The sequence below is a fragment of the Meles meles genome, chromosome 19 (assembly GCF_922984935.1).
Source record: "Meles meles chromosome 19, mMelMel3.1 paternal haplotype, whole genome shotgun sequence".
Lineage (NCBI taxonomy): Eukaryota > Metazoa > Chordata > Mammalia > Carnivora > Mustelidae > Meles > Meles meles.
The window spans coordinates 41,758,966-41,786,816 of NC_060084.1; the positions used below are offsets into that span (position 1 = coordinate 41,758,966).

Sequence of the window (27,851 nt, forward strand, 5' to 3'; positions counted from 1 at the left end):
GGTAGTTCTAAGAACCTGCATGAGATTATGTCCATTTTGGGTGAATACCCAGTCCTGATCAAGGGTGACGCTCATCTTCTGGCCAGATTCTTGGGTAATTCTTTCCTTTTATAAGACAGACGTTGAAAAAAAGGATTTTTAACAAATCACCCTTTTCTTTTCCTTTTTTTAATTTATTTGACAGAGAGATCAGAAGTAGGCAGAGAGGCAGGCAGAGAGAGAGAGGAGGAAGCAGGCTCCCTGCCGAGCAGAGAGCCCGATGCGGGACTTGATCCCAGGACCCTGAGATCATGACCTGAGCTAAAGGCAGAGGCTTAACCCACTGAGCCACCCAGCGCCGTTTTATTTTCTATTCAAGATGTCAAATAATTATTTTTGGCCAACTAGGTAGAAGGGGAATTTTATTTTAAAATGTTGATGAGCTGAACTGACAGGCAGACTAGAGGCTGAGCTTCCGGGATCTACACCCTAGGGATCACAACATAGTCTGGACAGGAAGACTGCTCCCCTTTCCCAAAGCCCTGCTACCCTCCACCCTGTCATCACAGTTGTCTTCACCCCAGTCTCTCCTGGGTCACCCACTTCTGCGTTGTACTCTGGCTCAGTCATGTGCCTTCCTCAAGGAAAGCCAGGATTTGTATTTTTGCTCCCATAAAGAGAAGGCAGACCGCACCGAGGAAGGTTCAAATGGAGGAATGTCCTAATTACAGAAAGTGTGACCATGCAGGTGCCAGTGTCTGCATAAAATAATACTCAGAAATTCTTAGCACTTCTCTATTGTTTGTTTTGCCTTTTTTTTAAATTCCAAAAGTGAATGCCCACTTCTCATTTCAGTAGATGTGATCTAAAGATGTTTTTTGACCATTAGGCCCTGTCGAGGCTCCTGGCAACCCACTTCCTTTCTTTACTACATTTAATTTTTTTTTTCAAAGATTTTTATTTATTTAAAAGATTTTATGTATTTATTTGACATACAGAGATTACAAGTAGGCAGAGAGGCAGGCAGAGAGAGAGGAAAGGAAGCAGGCTCCCTGCTGAGCAGAGAGCCCCATTCAGGACCCTAGGATCACGACCTGAGCTGAAGGCAGAGGCTCAACCCACTGAGCCACCCAGACGCCCTTCTTTTTTTTAAAAATTTTAGAGAGAAAGAGAGCAGGAGCCGGAGGGAGGGAGAGAAACTCAAGCAGCCTCTGTGCTGAGCATGGAGCCCAACACAGGACTCGACCTCATGACCCTGAGATCATAGCCTGAACCAAAACCAAGAGTCTTGGATGCTTAACCAACTGCACCACTGAGGTGCCCCAACCCACCTGCTTTCTTAATGTAGCTGATGAAAAGTGAAGGTCTTTTCCCATTGGAGGCATCTCTATTCCAAAAAAGCAAGCACAAAAAAAGTCTAGAGAGAGAAAAATTCCAGGTGGCAGAGCCCCTCAGGCTAACTTGGCTTCACATGAAGGATCTGTTAGGAGTGGGACCACTGCTCCTCTAGCCAGCTGCCATGTCTCCTGTCTTGCTTTATGCAGGAGGAACTTGCATGGGTCAGTTGGCCACAGGTCCCTTGGCCCCGCCTTGCTCTCTTCCCCCCTTCACCACCACTATCCTCCCTTGTGGCCTCCGCTTGTCCTCTGGCGGCCAGTGGTTGTGAGTTCCTGAACAGTGTATTATTCAGGGTTCTCCAGAGAAACATAACCAGTAGGATATAGATAGACGTGAGGAGATGTATCATGAGAATTGGCAAACGTGATTACAGAGGCTGAGAAGTCCCACGATATGATATTCACAAGCTGGAGAACCAGGGAAACCGGAACAGGTAGCTTTCAGTCTGAGTCTGAAGGCCTGAGAACCAGGATCTGATGTCTGAGGGCAGGAGAAGATGGATGTCCCAGCTCACTAAGAGAATTCACCCTTCCCCTGCCTTTTTGTCCTCTTAGGGTCCTCCAAAGACTGGGTGATGCCCACCCACACTGGAAAGGGCAGAGCTTTGTCACTCAGTCTACTGATGGAAATGCTGTCCTTTTCTGGTAACACCATCACAGACAATCCCAGAAATAACACTTTACCAGGTATTTGGGCACCTCCTAGCCTAGTTAAGTTGGTACATAAAAACCGCCATGAACAGCTCTTCAACGTGAGATTCAAGCAGCCTTCAACGTCTTCATTCTGTACTTGCTCAGATAAATACAAACAAGGAGCACCTGGCAGGCTCAGTCCGTGGAGCAAGCCACCATTGCTCTCTGGGTTGTGAGTTCGAGCCCCAGGTCAGGAGGCAGAGATTACATATACACACACATAAATATCACCTTGATTTATATGTGAGTCTGTCAGGGAAGTCCAAACCCTATAAAATCATTAAGTGGATTGCTTCCAATCACACATACATCACAGCATCTTGTTAACACTGTTCCAAGGACACCAAAATAATGTTAGTATCAAATTTGATGTTAAATTGCTTCTGGAATTCCAGAATGGGGCAGCAATTAACATCTCGAAAATTCATCTTAAGTAATAAGCCTTCATGCTGTGATCACACTTTGAACAAGGGGCTGTAGTCAGTAGTGTTATGTGAACAGGTGACTGATGATGGAGAAAGCTCATTAACGGCTGGAAGATGTCTTGCTGTGTAGCAAGAATGCCAGTTTTGAAGTCTCTCTTTCTTTTAAAAAAAAAAGATTTTATTTATTTATTTGACAGACAGAGATTACAAGTAGGCAGAGAGGCAGGCAGAGAGAGGAGGAAGCAGGCTCCCCGCTGAGCAGAGAGCCCGATGCAGGGCTCGATCCCAGGACCCTGGGATCATGACCTGAGCCAAAGGCAGAGGCTTTAACCCACTGAGCCACCCAGGCACCCCGAAGTCTCTCTCTTTTTGCCATAACCGGAATATATACCCTGGGAAACTTAGCTAAAGTAACAAATATCTGCCAAGTCATCCAGCCTCTGACTAGACCAAGGTCAGACTTCACAGTGCTTTCTAAAGCTTTTAAAGCAGATTGGCAATGATAAACCAGTAGCAAAGTGGTTTCGTCTCCAGGTCTGTGCTGGGGCTGGAGTCGAACATATAAGGCATTTATGTCCTGCTTAAAAATGTCAGTCCTTGGGGTGCCTGGGTGGCTCAGTGGGTTAAAGCCTCTGCTTTAACCACCCAGATGCTCCGCATTCTGTGTTTTTTAAAAAATCAGGTTGAGGTTGGGCGCCTGGGTGGCTCAGTGGTAAAAATCCTCTGCCTTTTGCTCAGGTCATGATCCCCGGGTCCTGGGATCCAGCCCTGCATAGGGCTTTCTGCACAGCAGGGACCCTGCTTCCTCCTCTCTCTCTCTGTCTGCCTCTTTGCCTACTTGTAATCTCTGTCAAATAAATAAATGAAATCTTTAAAAAAAAAATCGGAAAAAAAAATCGGGTTGAGGTAAAATTTACATACAGAAAAATGTACCTTTTTTGGGGGTGCAGTTTTGAGTTCTGACAAATACAACCACCACACGTGAGATACACAGAATTTTCATTATCTGAAGAGGGAGATTTCTGGCACCCCTTTGTGGTCAAACCCCATGAACCCAAACCCTGGCAACAATTGATCTGATCTCTTTCTTTGAGGTACACTTTTCCAGAACTTGGACTTTTGTGTCTGGCTTCTTTCACTTAGCATGATGTTTTCAAAATTCACCTAGGTTGTGCCACAGGCATTAAAAAGAAAATTTTTTCCCTTACAGAAAATTCCAAACACATAAAAGTCAAGTAGTATAATAGATCTCTATGTGTCTGACGCCAAATCTCAACAGTTGTCAACTCGTGGCCCACTCCATAATGTATAAACATTTCAACGTGTACCTGTAAAAATTACTTTTTTTTGTCTTAACATTACTATTATTCCACTTAGGTAAAATCTTTTGGCAAGACTACTTCATACCAGATGGTGCGTTCTTCCTACCTCAAGAGCATTCGGAGGCACCTATGTCTGGGGCTTCCGGATCTTGAGCCCGCAACAGCAGCCAGCTACCGGCGCAGCTCAGGGGACCTAATCCTCGGAAGGATCTTAAGGGGGCGGGGCCGTCTCGGAGGTGAAGCCGGTGCGCGTGCGCGGAGAGGCGTCCCGTCTCGGTCGCCGTAGTTCGCCTTTCCACGTGGGTGCCTCGTCGTCATGGCGGCTTTTCAGAAGCCCGTGCTGCTCGGGCTTCGGGACACTGCAGTGCATGGCCGCCCAACGGGGCCGGGCGCCTGGACTGCTAGCAAGCTAGGCGGCCTTCCGGTGAGTGGATCGCCGCGGCCGGGATCGGCGGGTGCTGGTGAAGGCAACGGGGTGAGGGAGTGGGTGAGGTCCATGAGCAGAGCCGGAATTTTGAGCGCTTCCCTTGCCCTCAGGACGCCCTGCCGGCGGTAGCAGCGCCGAGGCCAGTGTGTGAACGTTGCAGGCAGCCTCTTGCCCTGGTCGTGCAGGTGTACTGCCCCCTGGAAGGCTCCCCGTTTCACCGGCTACTGCACGTGTTCGCCTGCCCCCTCCCGAGGTGCGGCAGCGGCGGGGCGCGCAGGTAGGCGGGGAAGTTCCGAGCTGCCTCGGAATTTTATGAATGGGCGAGAGCTGGGGGTCCGCACGGGCCATACGGGATAGGGCTGGCCAGCTGGCTGGTGGTCAGCATTGGAGCCTTACTGCCATTTATCTTTACCCTGAAGCTGGAAGGTGTTCCGTTCCCAGTGTCTGCAGATGCGAGAGAGGGAGGCGCAGGACACTCAGGTAAACCAGTTGTTATTAGCATATTACGACTTGCTGTGACTTGAGAGTGTTTTCTAGAATATCCTTTAAGATAAACTTTCAGCCGTGGTCTTTTTAAGTACGTTGGAATGGTTTTTAGACTTTCCTGAACTGTGAAATGCTCTCCTTAAGATTTTGTTCGTTTTTTCTTTTAATATACCTTGAAGGCCTTGAGGCACATGACTCGCTGATGTTTCTGTTTGGGACCAAGTATGGATGTATACGTGTATGTGATTGTGTGCGAAGTATATGTGTTTATAGTAAACACAGTTCCTGTGATAATGTGTATGTGGAAATAACAGACAATGAGAAAAAGGTCTGAATTTATTGAATCCAAAAGATGGACAAGTTGGTAGCTGTAGAACAAAATTCAGTCTCGTTTTGCCTGTAAATGTGCGCTTATGTTTACTCCGAGCTCTAAACGTGTGCCAGGCCTGGTACTAGCAGTACCAGGAATGAAGAGATGAAGATGTGGTATCTGCTTATATACGTCAGCGTTGGGTTGCAGATAATAGAAAAGCACTGACTTTTTAAAGCCTAGACAGAATTGGGTTTTTATTAACCCTGGATAGATTGGAGGGGGCCACTCCAGGAATGACTTCCAGAACCACACCTCAGAACTGGCCTGTCAACCACCCCTTATACCATGTGCGACACCTGCAGTCGGAAAGCTGAGATGTCGTCTGGCAAACTGGAAGCTGCCCTTGTCAGATCTTTTGGCTCCAAATCCTTGCTTTGTATCCATCTACAGACTTTTGCTTGGTGACCTCTCTTTCCGCCTCATTCTGTTTCAAGTTTGTGTTTCCCCAGTAGACCTGAGTAGCCTGCCTTTGATCATATCTGAAACCCTAGCTGCTAAGGAGTCTGGGAAATGTAGTTTTCTCCTGCTAGCTTCTGTAATACATGAAGCACAACTGAAAGGGTTTGGAATAGATGGTTGAAGAAATCACTCTCCCACATTGGCCATGCTGCCCCTGGAAAGGGAAGAGAATTTTTGTTACCTCCAACATGCTTTGAGTGTATGGGGTCCAGGAAGTTGAGTCAGAGTGTGCAAGAGGGGAAGGTGCTGCGTGACGTCTCCCTCGGGAAGGTGAGGGAATGGATAGCTCAAGCCAAGGGGATAGGTGAGATCACCCAAATGTGCTTGGGCTTCATTCACTGGATATTCTTCTAGAAACAGGAAAACGGCCTTGCAGCTGAGGATTGGTGCGAAGGTGCAGATGACTGGGGGAGTGACAGTGAGGAGGCGCTGCCACCACAGCTTACCTTGCATTTTGGAAATGATTCCAGCAGTGCCGAGGACACAGATTGTACTGCCCAGCTCCAAGATCTCCACCTGCAGGATACCGTCATGGGCGCTGCTCCTCCTGTTTCTCCTGGGGAAGAGATGGCCTTGCCTTCTGTGGCACCACAGTTCCTGCCGTACTATATCTGTGTTGTCGATGAGGACGATTACGGGGACGTTGTCAGTCTGGATCACGCTCATAGTCTTCTGAGGGAATATCAGCAGAAGGAAGGAGTGGATATGGAACAGTTGCTTTCCCAAAGGTGAGAATGTGTGCTGCTGAGTGTGAGAGGGGACTTGATCAGGAAGCCGCCACAGTAGGTACCCTTTGGTTTGATTCTAGTACTTGGGGAAACATTTTCAAGCAGAACTTGTCTGTGTAGGACCTTTCTGCTTTGTTCCTCTTGGATGAGAAAGGGAAACAGAGACAAGGCAATCTTATGAGCCACTGTTGGGTTAGCTGGAAAACACTGCTCTAAGTACCCTCCAAAAGATGAGCAAGGAAGTTAGGGCTGACAGCTTTTACAGAAGAACATGTTTACTGTCTCTTTCTTTTCTTTTTTTTTTTTTTTTAAGATTTTATTTATTTATTTGACAAAGAGAGATCACAAGTAGGCAGAGAGACAGGCAGAGAGAGAGGAGGAAGCAGGCTCCCTGCGGAGCAGAGAGCCTGATGCGGGGCTCGATCCCAGGACCCTGAGATCATGACCTGAGCTGAAGGCAGCGGCTTAATCCACTGAGCCACCCAGGCGCCCCCTTTCTTTTCTTTTTTAAATGATTAGCTCAGACAAGTAAGTTAGCAAAATGCCATTTGTTTTTTTTTTGTTTTTGTTTTTGTTTATTTATTTATTTGACAGAGAGAAATCACAAGAGAGGCAGGCAGAGAGAGAAGAAGGGAAGCAGGCTCTCCGCTGAGCAGAGAGCCCGATGTGGGACTCGATCCCAGGACCCCGAGATCATGACCTGAGCCGAAGGCAGCGGCTTAACCCACTGAGCCACCCGCTCAGGAACTGGCCTGGGATGTCAAAGACCCTCCCGGAGCCTCAGCTCTCACCAGTGAAATGAGAGTCATGTTGATATCTCTGTTGTCTGTGTCATCAGATGGTTTTAGGAATCAGTGAGACAGTAGGTTTGGTGGGTTGTTTTTTTTTTAAGATTTTATTTATTTTTTTGACAGAAATCACAAGTAGGCAGAGAGGCAGGCAGAGAGAGAGGGGGAAGCAGGCTCCCCGCTGAACAGAGAGCCCGATGTGGGGCTCGATCCCAGGATCTCATGGTGCCCCAAGAGAGTAGGTCTTGAAAGGCTTTATAAATCAAAGCCCTTTAAAGAAGTAAGAATAATCATTTTTGCTGTTATAGAAGAATTACGGTTGGGTATTTGGAGACATAACCTGGTTCTTTACCAGAGCTGTTTCTTTTGTAAGCATTTCAGAATAAAGTTGGGCTGCTTACAGACTGAGTTAAAAATAATCCATAATGGGGAAAGAAATGGAGATAGTCAATGAGCATAAGGACTTTTAAAACTGCAAATAATTATCCCAGAGTTGAAAATGGCTAGGGAGCAGGGCTTGGGAGACTGGTGGGTAGGGGATTACTGCCAGATAATAGAAGGTATTAAATTTATGATTTTGGGGGGCACCTGGGTGGCTCAGTCGGTTAAGTGGCTGCCTTCGGCACGGATCATGACCCCAGAGTCCTGGGATCAAGTCCCACATAGGGCTCCTTGCTCAGCAGGAAGCCTGCTTCTCCCTCTTCTCCTTCCTCCTGCTCATGCGCACACCCTCTCTCTTTCTCTCTCATAAGTAAAATCTTTAAAAAAACAACAAAAAAATAAATTTATGATTTTTTATTTTTATTTATTTTTATTTTAATTTTTGTAAAGATTTTGTCTATTTATTTGACCGAGAGAGGCAGCACAAACGTGGGAGCGGCAGAGGGAGAGGGAAAAGCAGGGTCCCTGATGCAGGGCTCGGTCCCAGGACACTGGGATCATGACCTGAGCCGAAGGCAGACACTCAACCGACTGAGGCGCCCAAGCACCCTAAATTTATGATTTTTTTAAAAAGATTTCTTTATTTTAGAGTGAGCAGGATAGGGTTGGGAGGGGCAGAGGGAGAGAGAGAATCCTAGTCAGATTCTGAGCTGACCTCGGAGAATGACATGGGGCTCAGTCCCACAACCCTGAGACCACGACCTTAGCCGAAACCAAGTCTGACATTTGACTGACTGTGCCACCCAGGTCCCACTTAAATTTATGATTTCTACATTATCTTCTTTGCTCTTCTAAATATCATAATTCTCTGGATATAGACACTCAAAAGTGTTTTCTGCTTTTCTTTTTTTAGTATTCCTAGTAATGGCGATGAAAAATATGAGAAGACCATAATTAAAAGTGGAGATAAGGTATTTTACAAATTCATGAAGAGAATTGCTGCTTGTCAGGAGCAGATTTTGAGGTAGAGGCACTTTTTCTTTTATTGTTTTTCTTGACTATAACAGCAGTACATGTTAGCTTGGAAAATGCTGGAAAATAAATGAGAAAACCAAAATCTAATATTCCACAAACCAAGAGGCTAAGATTTTAGTGTATTATGTTCACTTATTTTTTATGCATTTGGATGCATGCACGTGGGTGGGGCTTGTATAGGGTTTTTGTTTGTTTGTTTTTTGTTTTTTGTTTATTTTTTAAGATTTTATTTATTTATTTATTTGTCAGAGAGAGAGATAGCAAGCACGCCCGTGCGTACAAGCAGGCAGAGTGGCAGGCAGGCGGAGAGAGAAGCAGGCTCCCTGCTGTGCAAGGAGCCCCATGTAGGACTCGATCCCCAGACCCTGGGATCATGACCTAAGTCATAGACAGCAGCTTAACCGACTGAGCCACCCAGGCGTCCCTGTGTGGGTTTTTTTGTTTGTTTTTTAAAGACTTAATTATTTTAGAGAGAGAGCATGAGCAGGAGGGGCAGAGAAAGGGAGAGAGAATCCCAAGCAGACTCCATGCTGAGTACTAAGCCCACTGTGGGGCTCAAGCTCATGACCCTCAGATCTGACCTGAGCTGAAACCAAGAGTTGGGTGCTTAACTGACTGTGCCACCCAGGCGCCCCAGGAATTGTATATTTTTTAAAAAATAAAATTTGGGGGACACCTGGATGGCTCAGTCAGTAGAGCATGCAACACTTGATCTCAGGGTTGTGAGTTCTAGTCCTACATTGACTATAGAGATTACTTAAAAGCTTAAAAAAAAAAAAAAAAAAAACCCATAATTTGGATCATATAGTGTGATTTTTTTTTTTAAATTTATTTGGTAGCAAGACAACACAAGCGGGGGGGCGGGCATCAGAGGGAGAGGGAGAAACAGGCTTCCCACTGAGCATGGAGCCCTACTCGGAGCTCAGTCCCAGGAATCTGAGATCATGACCTGATCTGAAAGCAGTTAACCCACTGAGCCACTCATGTGCCCCTTGTATGATTTTTTTTTCTTGAGTAATCTCTATAATATTTTTTCAGTACCTTGAGAGCTTTGTTGTTTTTTTTCTTAAGATTTTTTTTTTAAGGGGCGCCTGGGTGGCTCAGTGGGTTAAGCGTCTGCCTTCAGCTCAGGTCATGATCCCAGGGTCCTGGGATCGAGTCCCGCATCGGGCTCTCTGCTCGGCAGGGAGCCTGCTTCCCCCACCTCCTCTCTGCCTGCCTCTCTGACTACTTGTGATCTCTGTCTGTCAAATAAATAAATTAAATCTTTGGGAAAAAAAAATTTTTTTTTAAGATTGTATTTATTTATTTGAGAAAAAAGAGACGCAGGAGCAGGGGGAGGGACAGAGGGAGAAGCAGACACCCCGCTGAGCAGGGAGCCCAATGTGGGGCTCATCCTAGGACTCCAGAATCATGACCTGAGCCAAAGGCAGAGGCTTAATCCACTGAGCCACCCAGGAAGCCTCAACTTTTTATTTTCTCAGGAATTTCTGTCTAACCAAAGGTAACAGAATTTGTTGTGTTTGATTTCCTGTGTTTTCATTTTATTTAATTAATTAATTTATTTAAGATTTTATTTATTTATTTGACAGAGAGATCACAAGTAGGCAGAGGCAGGCAGAGAAGGGGAAGCAGGCTCCCTGCTGAGCAGAGAACCCGATGTGGGACTCGATCCCAAGACCCTGGGATCACGACCTGAGCCAAAGGCACCCACTGAGCCACCCAGGTGCCCCGATTTCCTGTGTTTTCTTATAGGAGTTTTTGGTTTTAGTTTTTACATTTAGGTCTGTGATTCACTGAGTTAGTTTTTGTGTATAATGTATGAAGGTCAAGGTTCTTTTTTGGTCTGAATATCCAGTTATTGCAACACCAGTTTCTATTACTGATCACTTTTGTCTTGCTTATCAGTTACAGAGGAAGGAGTAACGAAACCTTCAGCTATAATTGTGAATATGTCTTTTTTTCCTTTTAATTCTGTCAGAGTTTGTCTCACGCATTTTGGTACTGTTTTAAGATGTATCCATTTGTAGGCTTATTTATCTGGTGAATCGATTTTGTTATAAGTAAGTGTTCCTATTTATTTCTGGTGATACTCCATCCTTGGAGTATATTTGGTCTCCTGTCCGTATAGCCACACTAGCTCTCTTTTGTTTCTTTTTTTTTTTTAATTTTTAAAGATTTTATGTATTTATTTGGCAGAGAGATCACAAGTAGGCAGAGCAGCAGGCAGAGAGAGAGAGGGAATCAGGCTCCCCACTGAGCAGGGAGCCCGATGTGGGGCTCGATCCCAGCACCCTGGGATCATGACCTGAGCCAAAGGCAGATGCTTAACGACTGAGCCACCCAGGATCCCCATAAATAAATAAAATCTTTAAAAAAAAAAGAAATTAGCTGTAATTCTTATTGTTGTTCTTCTGTTACATTTATGTAATTAAACTATTATATACCTAAGTGACTATATGTCTTAATATATCCTGCTTGGGATTTGGTGAACTTTTTGGATTTTGTGTTGATGTCTATTCGTGAATTTTGGAAAAATGTTGGCCATTATCTCTTCAAATATTTCTTCTGTCCTTTTTCCTTTTTCTGGGACTCCAGTTAACTTGTGTGATTAGACACACAATTTGAAATTGTCCCATGGTTTTTAAAGACCCTGTTTTTTTAAAAATTATTTTCACCTTTTATTTAATTTTGTATATTTCTATTTTCCTCAGATTCACAGATTTTTGTTGTTCTTGTTTTCTACCTGCTGTTAACTTTTACTGAATGAAGTTCTTTATTCTGCTACAGCATTTTTCATTTCTAGCATTTCTCTGTCAATCTCTTAGTTTCCATTTCTTTTTTTTTTTTTAAGATTTTATTTCTTTATTTGACAGAGAGAGATCACAAGTAGGCAGAGAGACAGGCAGAGAGAGAGAGAGGAGGAAGCAGGCTCCCCGCCAAGCAGAGAGCCCGATGCGGGACTCGATCCCAGGACCCTGGGACCCAGGATCCCAGGACCCTGAGCCGAAGGCAGAGGCTTAAACCACTGAGCCACCCAGGCGCCCCTTAGTTTCCATTTCTATGCTAACTTCCCTGTCTATGCATGTCTACCTTTTCTGCTAGATTCTTTTATATATTTATTTATTTTTTTATGTTTATTATTGATATTTTATTACTTGTTTTGTCCCCCTTCCACTGATATTTTAAGTCTCTTTCTGATAATGCCATCATCTTGTCTATGGGTATTTTTTTTTTTTTTTAAAGATCTTATTTGTTTATTTGAGAGAGCACACAAGCAGGAGGGGCAGGCAGAGGGAATAGTAGGCTCCCCACTGAGCAGGGAGCCCTATGAGGAACTTGATCCTAGGACCCGAGATCATGACTTGAGCTGAAAGCAGAGGCCTAACCCACTGAGCCACCTGGGCGCCCCAGTGGGTATTCCTGTATTTGACTGTCTTGGTGGATTAAATTTTTCTGCCGCTCTTGGGGCACCTGGGTGGCTCAGTTAAGTGCGTGACTATGGATTTTAACTCAGATCATGAGACCGAAACCTGCATCGGGCTCTGTGCTGAGTGTGGAGCCTGCTTAGGGTTCTGGTTCTCTCTCTCTGTCTTGCTCTGCCCTCCGTGCACCAACCCCCCAGCTTACACATGCTCTCTCTCTCAGTTAATTAATTTTCTGTTTTCATGTATATCTAATTTCTTTTTATTGTTTGCCGTTATATATTGAAGAACAGTAGATACTGAAGTAAATATTTACTCCTTAGAAGGGCATGGCCCTCCTTCTGTAAGGCCAGTAGTGTGGAGATCCAGGTCTGCTTACTCTGTGGTTGGCTCAAACCAAGCCTGGGCTTGGTTGCAGTTGTGGTTAGATACAGTTCAACATTGGCTTTAGTGCCTTCATCCAGACTTTGAACCACACATTGACAAGACTTCAGATATCTTGCTGAGCTCTACAGGCTTGCTGCTAGGTTTTGGGCCTTTGGATTTTCTTTGCTGTCTGGTTTTGCTCCTGGTACTCTGCAAGAAGGAAGCAAAGTTTGCAAAGCACAGTCTCATGTTGAAATGTGACTTATGTGTTGTCCTCCTTCAGAGTTCTTTGTTTCCTGGCTTTAGGTATTCCTGGAGTGGAGAACCACTTTTTTTGACCTCTCCTACGTCAGAAGTCACTGAGCTCCCAGCCTGCAGTCACTGTGGAGTCCGAAGGACGTTTGAGTTTCAGCTTATGCCAGCACTGGTCAGCATGCTCAGAAGCACTGATTTAGGTAATAAGTCCTTTATGAATTGAGGTTGTGGATTTATTGCACTAATAAGGAATTATTTTAAAAGGAAAGGCTATCATTTCATATTTGTTTACTTATAAAATATAAGCATGTTAGAAAAATTTTGGAAAATTTATAATCCAACCAATCCGACACAAACACTGATACCAGTTTGTTGGTTTAAGGGCAAGCAGTTTTCTATCCTTAAAATTATTTTCATAGCAGAAGCCCCTGGCTGATTAGGTTGGTGTAGCATGTGACTTTTTTTTTTTTTTTAAGATTTTATTTATTTATTTGACAGACAGAGATCACAAGTAGGCAGAGAGGCAGGCAAAGAGAGAGGAGGAAGCAGGCTCCCTGTCGAGCAGAGAACCCGATGCGAGGCTCGATCCCAGGACCCCGGGATCATGACCTGAGCCAAAGGCAGAGGCTTTAACCCACTGAGCCACCCAGGCGCCCCGCAGCATGTGACTCTTAATCTCAGGGCTGTGAGTTCAAGTCCCACATTGGGGGTAGAGTTTATTTAAAAACAAAAACCAAAAAATAGCATGGTGTTATAGACAAAATTTATTATTTAAAAACAAAGCAACTGGGGGTGGGAAATAACTTTTACAGGGGCGCCTGGCTGGCTCAGTTGGAAGAGCATGTGAACCTTGATCTTGGGATCGTGAGTTTAAGCCTCCTGTTCGGCATAGGGCTTACTTTAAAAATGTAAAAAAAACTCTTTTTTTTTTTTTTTTTTTCTCATTTTATTTATTTTTTCAGCGTAACAGTATTCATTCTTTTTGCACAACACCCAGTGCTCCATGCAAAACGTGCCCTCCCCATTACCCACCACCTGTTCCCCCAACCTCCCACCCCTGACCCTTCAAAACCCTCAGGTTGCCCCAACCTCCCACCCCTGACCCTTCAAAACCCTCAGGTTGTTTTTCAGAGTCCATAGTCTCTTATGGTTAAAACTCTTTTTTTTTAAAGATATTTATTTATTTATTTGACAGAGAAACAGTGAGAGGAAACACAAGCAGAGGGAGTGGGAGAGGAAGAAGCAGGCTTCCTGCTGAGCTGGGAGCCCAGTGCGGGATTTGATCCCAGAACCCTGGGATGATGACCTGAGCTGAAGGCAGGCGCTCAAGGACTAATCCACGCAGGTGCTCTTTTAAAAAATAACTTTTATGGGGCACCTGGGTGGCTCAGTTGGTTAAGCATCTGCCTTTGGCTCTGGCCATGATCTCAGGGTCCTGGAATCAAGTCTTGGGTTCGGCTCTGTGCTCAGTGGGGAGATTGCTTCTCCTTCTGCCTCTCCCCCTGCTCATGCTCACGTGCTCTCTCTTTCTAAAATAAATAATTAAATCTCTTAAAAATTTTTAAAAAACAACTTTTACGTGATTATAGTTATTATTTTAGCATTATTATGTGATCTTTTTAAACAAAAATAAAAAGTTTTTTGTAATAAAGGTAACAGGAGGACCTTGCTGGTCCCCTTGGTAGAGCATGTGACTGTTGATCTTGCTCGTGAGTTCAGGCTACGCATTGGGCATAGAGCAGGGCTTAGTCGCAACCCTAAGATCATGACCTGAACTGAAACTTAGAGTTGGATGCTCAACCATCCAAGCCACCCAAGGCACCCGTGCATTTATTTATTTATTTATTTAGTAATCTCTACCCCTGGTGTAGGGCTTGAACTCATAATCTGGAGATTGAGAGTTGCATACTCTTCTGACTGAGCTGTTATATTAACAATATTCATCCTTCCAGTTCACCAACGTGGATGTCTTTCCATTTATTTGTGCCTTTAGTTTCCTTTAGTAGTGTTTTATATTTTCAGTGTACAAGTCTTTTGTCTCCTTGGTTAAATTTATTCCAAGTATTTTGTTTTTTTTAATTTTTTTTCGGACTGATTGTTGGTCCTGCAACTTTGCTGAATGTATTTATGAGAGGCAGTGAAAGCAGTGCTTAAAGCAGTGCTCAAAGAAAAACTTAGAGCTGAAAACACATATGTTAAAAAAAACAAAGATAGATCTCAAATCAGTGACCTAACATATATTGCAAGTAACTTGAAAAAAAAAACCAATCAACAAACCAAAGGCAGCAAAAACAAAGAAAGAAGGAAAGGCTAAAGCAGAGATTTCGAAGGAGAATATAGACATAATAGGAAAAATACATGAAACCCAATTTTTTTGTGTGGATGGTTAGGTTTTTTTCTACATAGAAGATAAAATCATCTGCAACAGTGATCATTTTATTTCTTTCTTTCCAATTTTGCCTGTTTTTTCTTTTTTTTCCTTTTTCCTTAATTCTTCTGTCTAAAACTTCTGTGTTAATTAGAAGTAGCAAGAGTGGGCATCCTTATCTTGTTCCTGATTAAAGAATTTCCCTTCTGTTTATGGAGTTATTTTCATCACTACAGGGTATTTTTTTTTTTAAAGATTTTATTTATTTATTTGACAGAGCGAGATCACAAGTAGATAGAGAGGCAGGCAGAGAGAGAGAGAGGGAAGCAGGCTCCCTGCTGAGCAGAGAGCCCGATGCGGGACTCGATCCCAGGACCCCGAGATCATGACCTGAGCCGAAGGCAGCGGCTTAACCCACTGAGCCACCCAGGCGCCCAGGGTATTGATTTTTGTCAGTTGCTTTGTCTGCATCACTTGAGATGATCATGCAGTTCTGTTCATTTTACTAATGTGTTATTACATCAATTTTTGATTATTGTATATTTAACCACTTTTCCATGTTGGGATAAATCTTACTGGATCATAGTGTATAAATCTTTTTTTAAAATTTTTTACTTTTTAATTTTTTTTAATAGATTTTATTTATTTGACAGACAGAAATCACAAGTAGGCAGAGAGGCAGCCAGAGAGAGAGGAGGAAGGAGGCTCCCCGAGGAGCAGAGAGCCCGATAAGGGGCTCGATCCCAGGACCCTGGGATCATGACCTGAGCTGAAGGCAGGGGTTTTAACCCACTGAGCCACCTAGGCGCCCTTTATTTTATTTCTTTTCAGGGTAAATCTTTTTTTTTTTTTTAAGATTTAATTTATTTATATGACAGACAGAGATCACACGTACGCAGAGAGGCAGGCAGAGAGAGAGGAAGGGAAGCAGGCTCCCCACCAAGCAGAGAGCCCGATGCGGGGCTTGATCCCAGGACCCGGGAATCATGACCTGAGCCGAAGGCAGAGGCCCCAACCCACTGAGCCACCCAGGCGCCCCTCCAGTTTTCTTTTTATTACTTACTTCTAGTTTCATATCATTGTGATTGGAAAAGATAACTTCGTATGATTTCAGTCTTTCTAATTTACTGAGGCTCACTCTATTGCCTAACGTATGGTGTCTCCCAGACAGTATTCTATGTGCACTTGAGAAGAGTGTGTTTACTGCTATAGTTAAGTGCAGTGTTCTCTATGTGCCTCTTCTTCTTTTTTTGGTATGTGCTTGTTGGTGCTAATTGATTTATAGGCTCGTCAAGTCCTTTGTTTCCTTATTGATCTTGTGTGTGGTTGTGTGTGGTTACTATAAGTGGGGTATGAAGTCAGCTATTATTGTAGCACTGTCTGTTTCTCCCTTCAGTTGTGTCAGTTTTTGCTTCATACATTTTGGGCCTCTACATGTAGAAATATACATGTTTATAATTGTTATAGTATTTTCTTAGAATATATATTTCTATTCTTTTGTTTCATTCCTGTTTTGTCCCTGTATCTAGAGAATCTCTAGTAGATGGTGTCTAGGTGGATCTTGTTTTATTTTTGTTATATCCAATCTGCCAGTACCCTTTTTTTTTTGCCAGTACCTTTTTTTTTTTTTTAAAGATTTTATTTATTTATTTGACAGAGAAAGATCACAAGCAGGCAGAGAGGCAGGCAGAGAGAGAGGAGGAAGCAGGCTCCCTGCCGAGCAGAGAGCCGGATGCAGGACTCAATCCCAGGACCCTGAGATCATGACCTGAGCCGAAGGCAGCGGCTCAACCCACTGAGCCATCCAGGCGCCCTGCCAGTACCTTTTTTTAATAGGACTTAATCCATTTACATTTAATGTGGTTAGTGATAAAGAAGGATTTGCTTCTGCCATATAGCTATTTATTTCCTGTATATCTTATGATATTTTTGTTTCTCAATTAATTCTTCCATGAGTGACTGTTTTCTTTCTTTTTTGTATTTAGGTGATTTTTGTGTGTGTGGTAGTGTAACATTCATTTAGATACCTTTTTTTTTTCTTTTTAAAGATTTTTTTTTTTTTTAATTTGACAGAGATCGCAGGTAGGCAGACAGGCAGGCAGAGAGAGATAGAGGAGGAAGCAGGCTCCCCGCTGAGCAGAGAGCCCGATGAGGGGCTCGATCCCAGGACCCTGGGATCATGACCTGGGCCGAAGGAAGAGGCTTTAACCTACTGAGCCACCCAGGCGCCCTTACCTGTTTCATTATTATGGCCAGTTCTCTTCACACCCTCCTGAAGGTTCTCAGTGTTATTTTCCTCACAAATTGAACTCCAGATTACCTGGCTCCATGTTTCCCTGAAGACCTGTCCCGTGTGCCTAGTTCTCCTGAGCTAGTCTGAGCTCTAGGCCTTCCATACTTCTAGCATTGCTGTCATCCTGGGTCACCTTTATTTGAGTATCCCCTGCCCGTCTTCCGAGTGGGTCCCCCTGTTAACTAGAACTCTTATCTTCTTTCTCAGTTTATCCTTTCAGTTTTTTTTTTCTTTTAAAGTTTTTTTTTTTTTTTAAGATTTTATTTATTTATTTGACAGAGAGAGAGATCACAAGTAGGCAGAGAGGCAGGCAGAGAGAGAGGAGGAAGCAGGCTCCCTGCGGAGCAGAGAGCCCGATGCGGGGCTCGATCCCAGGACCCTGAGATCATGACCTGAGCCGAAGGCAGCGGCTTAATCCACTGAGCCACCCAGGCGCCCCTCTTTTAAAGTTTTTATCTATTTATTTGACAGAGATCACAAGTAGGCAGAGAGGCAGGCAGAGGGAGGGGGAAGCAGGCTCCCTGCTGAGCAGAGAGCCAGATGGGGGGCTCAATCCCAGGACCCTGGGATATGACCTGATTCAAAGGCAGAGGCTTAACCCTCTGCGCCCAGGCGCTCCCCTATCCTTCAGTTTTGATATAGCACTTTCTCTAGTAATTTCCTGAGATGGGATCATGGGATATAGAGACTAAAGTGTCTTATGGGTCCTAAAATATACTTGTATGTTTATGTTCACAATACTAGTCAGATATGGAATCCTAAGACATTAATAATTTTTTTCAAAATTTTAAAGATATTACTTCATTCATTCATTCATTTTTAGGTTTTATATTTAAGTATTCTCTACACCCAACATGGGGTTTGAACTTAGAACCCCAGGATCAGAAATCACATGCTCCACCTACTAAGCCAGCGAGAGGCCCTGATACTACCTCATTCTTTTAGCATCCAGTGTTGCTATAGAAAGCAGTCCCATTCTGACTGTTAGTCCTTTGAATGGGAACTCTTACTTCCAGGTCACTTTCAGAATCTTCACTTTATCCTTGTTATTTTGAAATTGTATATATTGTGCTGAGTACTTGGTAGGTGTTTTGAGTTCAGAAACTCATGTCCTTCAACTTTGATGATTTTCTTCCCTTTTTTTTTTTTTTTTTTGTAGTGCCTTTATGGGAACTTGCTTTGGTTCTGTTCTTTTTTGTTCTGATTTTTATTTCACTTTCCAGTTTTCTTCAACTTTGTACTTTGTCTTTTTAGTTGTGGTAAATATATATAACATAAAATTTAACGGCTTAACCATTTGTAAGTGCAATTTAGTAACGTTTAGCTTATTTACGTTGTTATGCAGCCATTCTCCAGAACTTCTTCCTCTTGCAAAACTGCAACTCTATAACCATTAACAACTCGCCATGTCCCCCTCTCCTCAACCCCTGGGGACCAGTTATACTTTCTGGTTCTATGAATTTGACTACTTTAGATACCTCATAGAAGTGGAATCATAGTATTTGTCCTTTGAGACTGCCTTATTTCACTTAGCATAAGTGAAGTTCATCCATGTCGTACCGTGTGTCAGAATTTCCTTCCTTTTAAAGCTAATACTCTGTAGTATGGATCTATCACATTTTGTTCATTTATTGAATACTTGGGTTGCTCCTGCTTCTTGGGCCATTGTGAATATTATTGCTATGATTATGGGTGCACAAATCTTTCTTTAAGATCCTGCTTTCTGTTCTTGTGACTATGTATACCCGAAGCAGAATTGCTAGATCTTATAGTAATTCTATTTTTAGTTCTTTGAGGAGCCACCGTAACATTTTTCATAGTGGCTGCACCATTTTATATTCCCAATCAACAGTGCACAAGAATTTCAATTTCTCCACATCTTCACCAACACTTGTTTTTTGGTTTTGTTTTGTTTTTTGTTTTTATTTTTTTTTAAAGATTTTATTTATTTATTTGACAGAGATCACAAGTAGTTAGAGAGGCAGACAGAGAGAGATGGGGGGAAGCAGCCTCCACACTGAGCAGAGAGCCTGATGCGGGGCTCAATCCCAGGACCCTGAGATCATGACCCGAGCCGAAGGCAGAGATTTAACCCACTGAGCCACCCAAGTGCCCCGGTTTTTGTTTTTAATAGTAACCATCCTAATGGATGTGACATGGTATCCATTACGATTTGCATTTCCCTAATGATTAATGATGTTGAGCATTTTTCATATGAATGGCTTGTTAGCCATTTTACATATCATTTTAGGAGAAGTGTCTGCTCAAGTCTTACTGTTCATTTTATAGTCAGGTTATTTGACTTGTTGTTGAGTTGTAAGAGTTCTTTTTATATTCTAGATATGAACCCCTCTTTAGGTGTGATTTTTACAAATGTTTTCTTCCGTTTTGTAGGTTGCCTTTTTACTATTAATTGTGTCCTTTGGTGCACCGAAGTTTTTAATTTTGATACAGTCCAATTTGTCTATTTTTACTTCTGTTGCCTGTGCTTTTCGTTTCATATTCAGGAAATCCTTGCCATCTACTTCCTTTTTAAAAAGGAAGCGCACAGGGGCGCCTGGGTGGCTCAGTCGTTGGGCGTCTGCATTCAGCTCTGGTCATGATCCCAAAGTCCTGGGATCGAGTCCCATGTCGGGCCTCCTGCTTCTCCCTCTCCACTCTCTCTGCTTGTGTTCCCTCTCTTGCTGTCTCTCTCTCTGCCAAGTAAATAAATAAAATCTTTTTTAAAAAAAGTAAAAAGAAAGCACACAGTAAAGTACACCAGTCTGAAGCCTACAGCTTGATGAACTTTTACATAAATACACTCTTGTAATCACCTCCCAGAGTAAGATGGGGAGTGTTCGCATGGTCAGAAAGTCCCTTGGGCCTCCTTCCCTCTCTAGGCTTATCACTCTCCCCTGTCCCCTTAAGAATTTTGCCTGCTCAGGGCGCCTGGGTGGCTCAGTGGGTTAAAGCCTCTGCCTTTGGCTCAGGTCATGATCCCAGGGTGCTGGGATCGAGCCGCGCATTGGGCTCTCTCTCTGCTTAGTGTGGAGCCTGCTTCCTCCTCTCTCTCTGCCTGCTTCTCTGTGATCTCCATCTGTCAAATAAATAAAATCTTAAAAAAAAAAAGAATTTTGGGGCGCCTGGGTGGCTCAGTGGTTTGGGCCACTGCCTTCGGCTCAGGTCATGGTCTCAGGGTCCTGGGATCGAGTCCCGCATCGGCCTCTCTGCTCGGCAGGGAGCCTGCTTCCCTCTCACTCTCTCTGCTTGCCTCTCTGCCTACTTGTGATCTCTCTCTGTCAAATAAATAAATAAAATCTTTAAAAAAAAAAAAAAAAAAAAAAGAATTTTGCCTGCTCTGGAACTTCACACAAATGGAATCATACAGAAAAAAAAAAAAAATGGAATCATACAGTGTATGAAGCATAGAGTGCTTCTGTTTAACTTGACATCTTTGTTAGTTCTGTCTTCTAACCCTTCTTTTGAATTTGGTTTGGCTGTTCTATTTTTAGTTTCTAAAAGCTCTTCCTTGTTCTCTGGAACTTTTCCATACCACCTTTTTGTTTCATTTTGTTTGATGAGTTCTTTTATAATCTTTAAGAAGTGGTTTAGGGATATCTGGATAGCTCAGTTAGTTAAGGGTTCTACTCTTGATCTTAGCTCCGGTCTTGATCTCAGGGTCGTGAGTACAAGTCCTACCTTGGGCTCCATGCTGGGCATGGAGCCTACTTACAAAAAAAAAAGGAAGAAAAAGTGGTCTGTTTTTTGGTGTTTGTTTTTTTTTTTAAGTTTTCACTTGTTACTCTTGTGTCTATTTTCTGCAATTTTTTTTTTTTAAGATTTTATTTTTAAGTAATCTCTAAACCCAGCGTGGAACTTGAACCTACAACCCAAGATCAAGAGTTACATGCTCTTGGAGCACCTTGGTGGCACAGTGGGTTAAGCCTCTGCCTTGGGCTGAGGTCATAATCTCAGGGTCCTGGGATCGAGCCCCATATCGGGCTCTCTGCTCAGCAGGGAGCCTCCTTCCCCCCCCACCCCCCCACCCCCGCCTGCCTCTCTGCCCTCTTGTGATCTTTCTCTCTCTGTGTCAATGAAATAAATACAATCTTAAAAAAAAAAGAGTTGCATCCTCCATTAGACTGAGTCAGCCAGGCACCTCTCCTGTAATTTTTCTGATCCCCAAATGTCATGTTGGAGATTTTGTATAAATGTCTGGTGAATCCTGGAAATCACCATTTGTCGACATCATTCTAGTCATCATTCTTGACATTAATACAGACAGAACGTTTAGATAGATAGCTGGGAAAAAAAATTTTTTTTTTTTAAAGATTTTACTTATTTACTTGACAAAGAGTGAGTGAGCACAAGCAGGGGGAACTGTAGGCAGAGAGAGATGGAGAAGCAGGGTCCCCACAGAGCAGGGAGCCCCATGTGGGCGCGATCCCAGGACCCTGAGATCATAATGTGAGCGAAGGCAGACGCTTAACTGACTGAGGCACCCTGGCGCCCCTAGGAAAAAAATTTCTACCAACAGGAAAATTCAGTATGTTCTAATTAAGAATATTGGAAGAAATGTGTGCAAATTCAACATAAAGAAAAATGTATGTGAAGCAGTTGCTGTACTGTAGGCAATGGGTTCTTTTACCTAGTTGCTAAAAGATCCTTCTGAAGCTAAGAGCATTACACTCATTCCATTTCTCTTTCTTTTTTTTTTTTTTTTTTAGGTTTTATTTATTTATTTGATAGAGACAGATACAGCAAGAAAGGGAACACTAGCAGGGGGAGTGGGGGAGGGAGAAGCAGGCTTCCGGAGCAGGGAGCCTGATGTGGGGCTTGATCCCAGGACTCTGGGATCATGACCTGAGCCCAAGGCAGACGCTTAATGACTGAGCCACGCAGGCGCCCCTCATTCCATTTTTCAATTTTAGATCATATGTATTTGGCTTTTTTCTATAATAAGGAAGCTTATGCCCTGCTCCACCTCCAAATATTTTAGTTTTTTTTTTAAGATTTTTTTAATTGGGGCACCTGGGTGGCTCAGTGGGTTAGGCCTCTGCCTTCAGCTCAGGTTGTGATCGCTGGGTCTTGGGATGCAGACCTGCATCGGGCTCTCTGCTCCGCAGGGAGCCTGCCTCCTCCTCTCTCTGTGCCTGCCTCTCTGCCTACTTGTGATCTCTATCTGTCAAATAAATAAATAAAATCTTAAAAACAAAAAAAGATTTTTTTTATTTCTTCAAGTAATCTCTGCGCCCATTGTAGGGTTTGAATTTTTAACCCCAAGATTAGGGGTCAGCCATGTGCCCTATTTTTATATTTGTACTGCTTTGAGGTTATAAGTCTGTACTCTTTCACCGTGATTGTCACAGCTAATAAGCTTTTTTTCCCTGTTTCAATGGTTTGCATGCACACACCATTCTTTTCCGTGAGCTTTTCCATTCCTGAATCTTTTATTTTGATTCTTGTCTGGTAGCTACAGTTTGTCAAGTGATAGCCTTAAGGAGGGTTTATAGCTGTTATTCTTACTTCAGAATGTCTGCTTTTGCATTGAAGAACAACCCGTGTATAAAATCCTGAGATCCCATTTTCTTTCCTCCCAACGGTGGTAGCCCCAGTGCTATCATGGCCTCACAGTGAGAGTCCTTCTGGCTCTCCTGTCCTCTCCCAGTGGCCCTGTCTCACAGAGAAGTACGTTTTTCTCCAAATCCCTAAGATCCTTTATATTGATATCTTTAGACTTTGAATGAAATCTGAGGGTGGCCTGATTCCACCTCCCCACCTCCCCACCTCCCCACTTTATAACTAACATTTATGCTAGCACCTGTAGATTTCTCTTTATTCGTGAAGTCCAGTCTTTGAATTAATATGTCTTGCCCTTGCATTGTTCCATAATCCTTTCATCCTGGGACAGGGTGGATTTTCGGACCTCCATTTAGTTTTGCTTTATTTTTTTTTTCCCTTCAAATTTCTGAATATTTTTTTCTGTTGCGTTTGTAGCTTTTCTACGGGAGCAGTAGCAGTTGCTTTGGTCACCTTTCTCCTCTCCTGTGCTCACATCTTTCCTCTTTCCCTCTGTTCAGGGCGATTCTCTCGAGCCTTTCCTTTCTGCCTGTAATTAGGTTTCACCTTTCTTTTCTGTTCCTTGTGGCTTCTGATGTTTTTCCTTAGATGCGTATTGGGGCTGTTTTGACCTCCACATGGCTTCTTCTTTGTCCTACCCCTCCTTTGCCCTTCTGCTGTGCCAGGCCCCTGGGCTCAGGCAGCACGGACTCTGCTACTTGGTATTTTGTTCCATCTGATTTCTCGCCCCTTCCTTTTTTCCTACCCTGGTGGCTACCAGCTCCCAGACTCCAGCCTTCTTATCTCTCCCAAATCAGCTCTAATTTGGCTTTGTTAGTTCTGTCTTTGATGCTTTTCTTTCCATTATCCCTGCCTGCATTTTCCTTTCAAAGGGTTTTTTCCTTTGGGCTCCAAACCAGTTCTCCAGCCCCTCCTGTTGACTCCCGTTTTCCCATTCTGAAATCAGCAGTTCTTTTCTTTTTAAAGATTTTATTTATTTATTTGGGAGAGAGACAGTGAGAGAGAGCACGAGCTAGGAGAAGGTCAGAGGGAGAAGCAGACTTCCCGTGGAGCTGGGAGCCCGATGCGGGACTCGATCCCGGGACTCCAGGATCATGACCTGAGCCGAAGGCAGTCATCCAACCAACTGAGAAACCCAGGCATCCCTGAAATCAGCAGTTCTTGTTGAGCATGTTTTCTTGGTGTTATTCTTCACAGCTCTGTCCATTGACAAATTTCTGTAAGCTCTTAGGACTGTGTGTGTGTGTGAGAGAGAGAGAGAATCCTTTTTGGATGTAGTGTGTTCTCTTAGTGGAGTACTTATGTATGTAAGTAAGTAAGCAAGCTCTACACCCAACTTGGGGCTCGAACTCATGATCCCGAGGTCAAGAGTCACATGCCCGACCCACTGACGGAGCCAGCCAGGAGCCCCGTGAAATTTTTTTCTTTTAAGATTTTGTTTACCTGGGGCACCTGGGTGGCTCAGTGGGTTAATGCCTCTGCCTTCGGCTCAGGTCATGGTCTCAGGGTCCTGGGATCGAGCCCCAGACTGGGCTCTCTGCTCAGCAGGGAGTCTGCTTCCGTCTCTATGCCTGCCTCTCTGCCTCCTTATGATTTGTCTGTCAAATAAATAAATAAAATCTTTTAAAAAATTATTTAAAAAAAAGATTTTGTTTGTTTATTTTATTTTTTTTATTATTATTTTTTAAAGATTTTATTTATTTATTTGACAGAGAGAGATCACAAGTAGATAGAGAGGCAGGCAGAGAGAGAGAGAGAGGAAAGCAGGCTCCCTGCTGAGCAGAGAGCCCGATGCGGGACTCGATCCCAGGACCCTGAGATCAGGGCCCGAGCCGAAGGCAGCGACTTAACCCACTGAGCCACCCAGGCGCCCCTTGTTTGTTTATTTTAGAGAGAGAATGTAAGCAGGGGGAAAACCTCAAGCAGACTCCGAGCCAAGCTTGGGGCCTGATACAGGGCTTGATCTCAGGACCCTGAGATTATGACTTGAGCTCAAATCAAGAGTTGGGTGCTTAACTGAGTGAGTCACCCAGGTATCCCCCCCATTATTTTTTAAGTAGGCTCAATGCCCAGCATCGATCCAACAAGGGGCTTGAACTCAGCAATCCTGTAATCAAGACCTGAGCTGATATCAAGAGTTAGATGCTTAACCAACTGAGTCACCCAGGTGGTCCCCCAACCCCATCACAGATTTTCAGTGAGGGGTACCTGGGTGGCTCAGTTTATTAAGCAAGTGCCTGCCTTTGGCTCTGGTCATGATTCCAGGGTCCTGGGAGGGAGTCCCGCTTCAGACTCCCTGCTCTGTGGGGATCCTGCTTCCCCTTCTGCCTGCTGCTCCCCCTGCCTGTGTGCTCTCTCTGTCAAATAAAAAAAGAAAAAAAAAAAACAAACAAACCTGATTTTCAGTGTACAGTATCGTAGACAGTTATAATAAAGACTTTAAAGTATATCTTCCCGTTAAATCTGCTTTTCGTCATCGGTGGTCACTTTCTGTGGGGAAGAATGTGGCTGGAAGGTAGTGAACACAGGTTTTGCTGTTCCTAATTATTTTTTCAGCTTATCGGGTAAAATCACTCCTGTAGCAACACCAGCTACACTGATATTGCATCATCATTCTCTTTCCTTCTATTATCTTCTCGTTGCTTAACCTCTTTGTTTTACATTGAGCACTTAAGATGTGCTGGGCTCTGTTCCAAGTATCTTATGTGCACTACTTTATTTAATCCTCCTCACAACAATCTTTTTTTTTTTTTTTTAAGATTTTATTTATTTATTTGACAGAGAGATCACAAGTAGGCAGAGGCAGGCAGAGAGGGGGAAGCAGGCTCCCTGCTGAGCAGAGAACCCAATGTGGGGCTGGATCCCAGGACCCTGAGATCATGACCTGAGCCAAAGGCAGAGGCTTAACCCACTGAGCCACCCAGGCACCCCCAATCTTTTTCTTTTTTAAGATTTTATTCATTTATCGGGGCACCTGGGTGGCTCAGTGGGTTAAAGCCTCTGCCTTCGGCTCAGGTCATGATCCCAGGGTCCTGGGATCGAGCCCCGCATCGGGCTCTCTGCTTGGCAGGGAGTCTGCTTCCCTTCCTTTCTCTCTGTCTGCCTCTCTGCCTACTTGTGATCTCTGTCTGTCAAATAAATAAAATAAAAAAAAAAAAAAGATTTTATTCATTTATTTGAAAGAGAGAGAGCGCAAGCACAAGTAGGGACAAGGGCAGAGAGAGAAGGAGAAGCGGACTCCCTGCTGGGCAGGGAGCCAGATGTGGGGCTTGGTCGCAGGACCCTGGGGTCATGACCTGAGCTGAAGGCAGACACCCAGCTGAGTCACCCAGAAGCCCCTCTTCACAACAGTCTAATCATCATGATGAATACAGTCGTCATTACAGATCGGTGAAGTCCCATACTCAGGTGGTAGAGCTGGGATTTAAACTCAGGTAGTCTTGCTCTAGAGTAAGCAAACCTTCAAATACTGAGTGTATCTTCTAACATTTCCTCTTTGTTAGAATCCTGAATATGTTTTGTCTTTCAGGTCTTTCTGTAGAATTTGGAACAGTTCTGATTTACACATGTGAGAAGAGTTGCTGGCCTCAAAATCATCAGACTCCCATGGAAGAACTTTGTATTATACAAGAAGACCCAGATGAATCATTATTTAAGTAGAGCATTTCCTTTTATTTATATAAATTAAAACAAATTTTAATGTCTCCAGGTTTGTGTACTTTTGCTTCATTTCGACTCACAGATTATTAACTCTTTGTTGTAGGGGCGGTCCTTTGTGCTTTATGGCACCTGTGCTGGGGCTGCGGTGAGATTTAGAAACTTCTGGCTGTGGGCTGGTCTACCTTTCCAGGGTCAGGTGCTTGTCTCCACAGTGACAGCTCAGAATGTGGCTCCTCTCCAGCCCCGAAGGTGGGTGTTCCCTGCACAGGCAATCTAGGGGGCTTTATAGGAGGGAGAGCCACGGAAGAGCCAGGGGCAGCTGTACTTGGCTGTGCTCTGTTGCAGTCCCTGGATGCTGATTGAATCACTCGACTGACCCCAGCTTCTTAAGGCTCCCACCCTGCCACACTAGCTGTTCAGACCTGTCCGGTGTTCTCCCTACCCACGATCCCACTCTAACCCCATCCCACCTTCTGCCCCTGCAGTATCACAGAAAAGGGGCCCTTCCTCTGTTCTGGACATTGTCCCTCCTTCCAGGTGGTCACTTTTCCAATCTCCCCTTTCTCCTTTTGGTTTTTGTGTCAACTCCTTCTATTCTGCTACACTTTGACAGCAGTATGAACACATGCCCACTAGCTGTGTACAGACTTCCTGCTTACCTGCATTGGTGAGGGACCTGCTATAAACAGTTTGATCTGCTACTCTGGCAAATAACACTGGTGGGAACACCATGTGATCATGCCTCCAGGAGCACCTGGGGGAAAGTGACTGTGTACAACCCGAACTTGCTGGTCAGTGAGGCTTTAGGGATGTAGGGGAGCAATTTTCTCTTTACCCTTTAGATACTTAGCTGACACCCCCCCCCCCCGTAAGAAAAGACAGATTGACAGGAGACAAACAGAAGTAGAGGTATACCTCCTGTATAGATGGGAGATACCCAGCAAAACTGAGTAAAACTTGAAATGGCCCAAACTATTACCTCAAATACCACCTTCAGCTGAAGATAGATGTTGTGGGGTGCACGGAACCAGTCACAGGAAGTTATCAGGCAAAGACAGGTAAGGTTGTAACATATTGTCAGGGAAACAGGATAATGAGAAAAGTCCAGTGTGAAACCCTTCAGATGTAAAGCTGCAGGGGCCTCTGGCTGGCTCAGTCAGAAGAACTTGAGGTCAAGCCCCACCTAGGGTATAGAGAGTACTTAAATACAAAGGAAAGAATTGAGTGCATGAATGAATGAATGAAAAACTGCATATTGTTATGTAGGAGACATAGATCAAGAAAGACAAAGGGGAAGGGCGCCTGGGTGGCTCCGTGGGTTAAGTCTCTGCCTTTGGCTCAGGTCATGATCTCGGGGTCCTGGGACTGAGCCCAGCATTGGGCTTTCTGCTCAGCGGGGAGCCTGCTTCCCCCTCTCTCTCTGTCTGCC

General features: G+C 44.0%; 1 protein-coding gene across 3 annotated transcripts; it reads left to right on the top strand.

Moving 5' to 3' along the window:
- Nucleotides 1–4,110: 4,110 nt before the first annotated feature.
- On the top strand, nucleotides 4,111–27,090 carry PDCD2L (programmed cell death 2 like). Of its 3 annotated transcripts, XM_045987022.1 has the most exons (8): nucleotides 4,111–4,240; nucleotides 4,354–4,520; nucleotides 4,663–4,723; nucleotides 5,916–6,289; nucleotides 8,372–8,482; nucleotides 12,591–12,739; nucleotides 26,292–26,418; nucleotides 26,526–27,082. In XM_045987022.1, exons 1-8 carry the CDS (start codon nucleotides 4,133–4,135, stop codon nucleotides 26,569–26,571), a joined length of 1,143 nt encoding a protein of 380 aa, XP_045842978.1. In that variant the 5' UTR covers nucleotides 4,111–4,132; the 3' UTR covers nucleotides 26,572–27,082. The 3 variants fall into 3 exon arrangements, with proteins under 3 accessions (XP_045842978.1, XP_045842981.1, XP_045842980.1); XM_045987025.1 differs by lacking the exon at nucleotides 8,372–8,482 and having other exon boundaries at nucleotides 26,526–27,090; XM_045987024.1 differs by lacking the exon at nucleotides 26,526–27,082 and having other exon boundaries at nucleotides 26,292–26,470.
- Nucleotides 27,091–27,851: the final 761 nt, after the last annotated feature.

Excerpts from the sequence above, each read along its gene's own strand:
- PDCD2L (XM_045987022.1), top strand. The coding sequence starts at position 4,133 with ATGGCGGCTTTTCAGAAGCCCGTGCTGCTCGGGCTTCGGGACACTGCA. Across the intron at positions 4,724-5,915 it reads GGGAGGCGCAGGACACTCAG|AAACAGGAAAACGGCCTTGC; the intron begins GTAAACCAGTTG and ends ATATTCTTCTAG. Across the intron at positions 8,483-12,590 it reads TGTCAGGAGCAGATTTTGAG|GTATTCCTGGAGTGGAGAAC; the intron begins GTAGAGGCACTT and ends TCCTGGCTTTAG.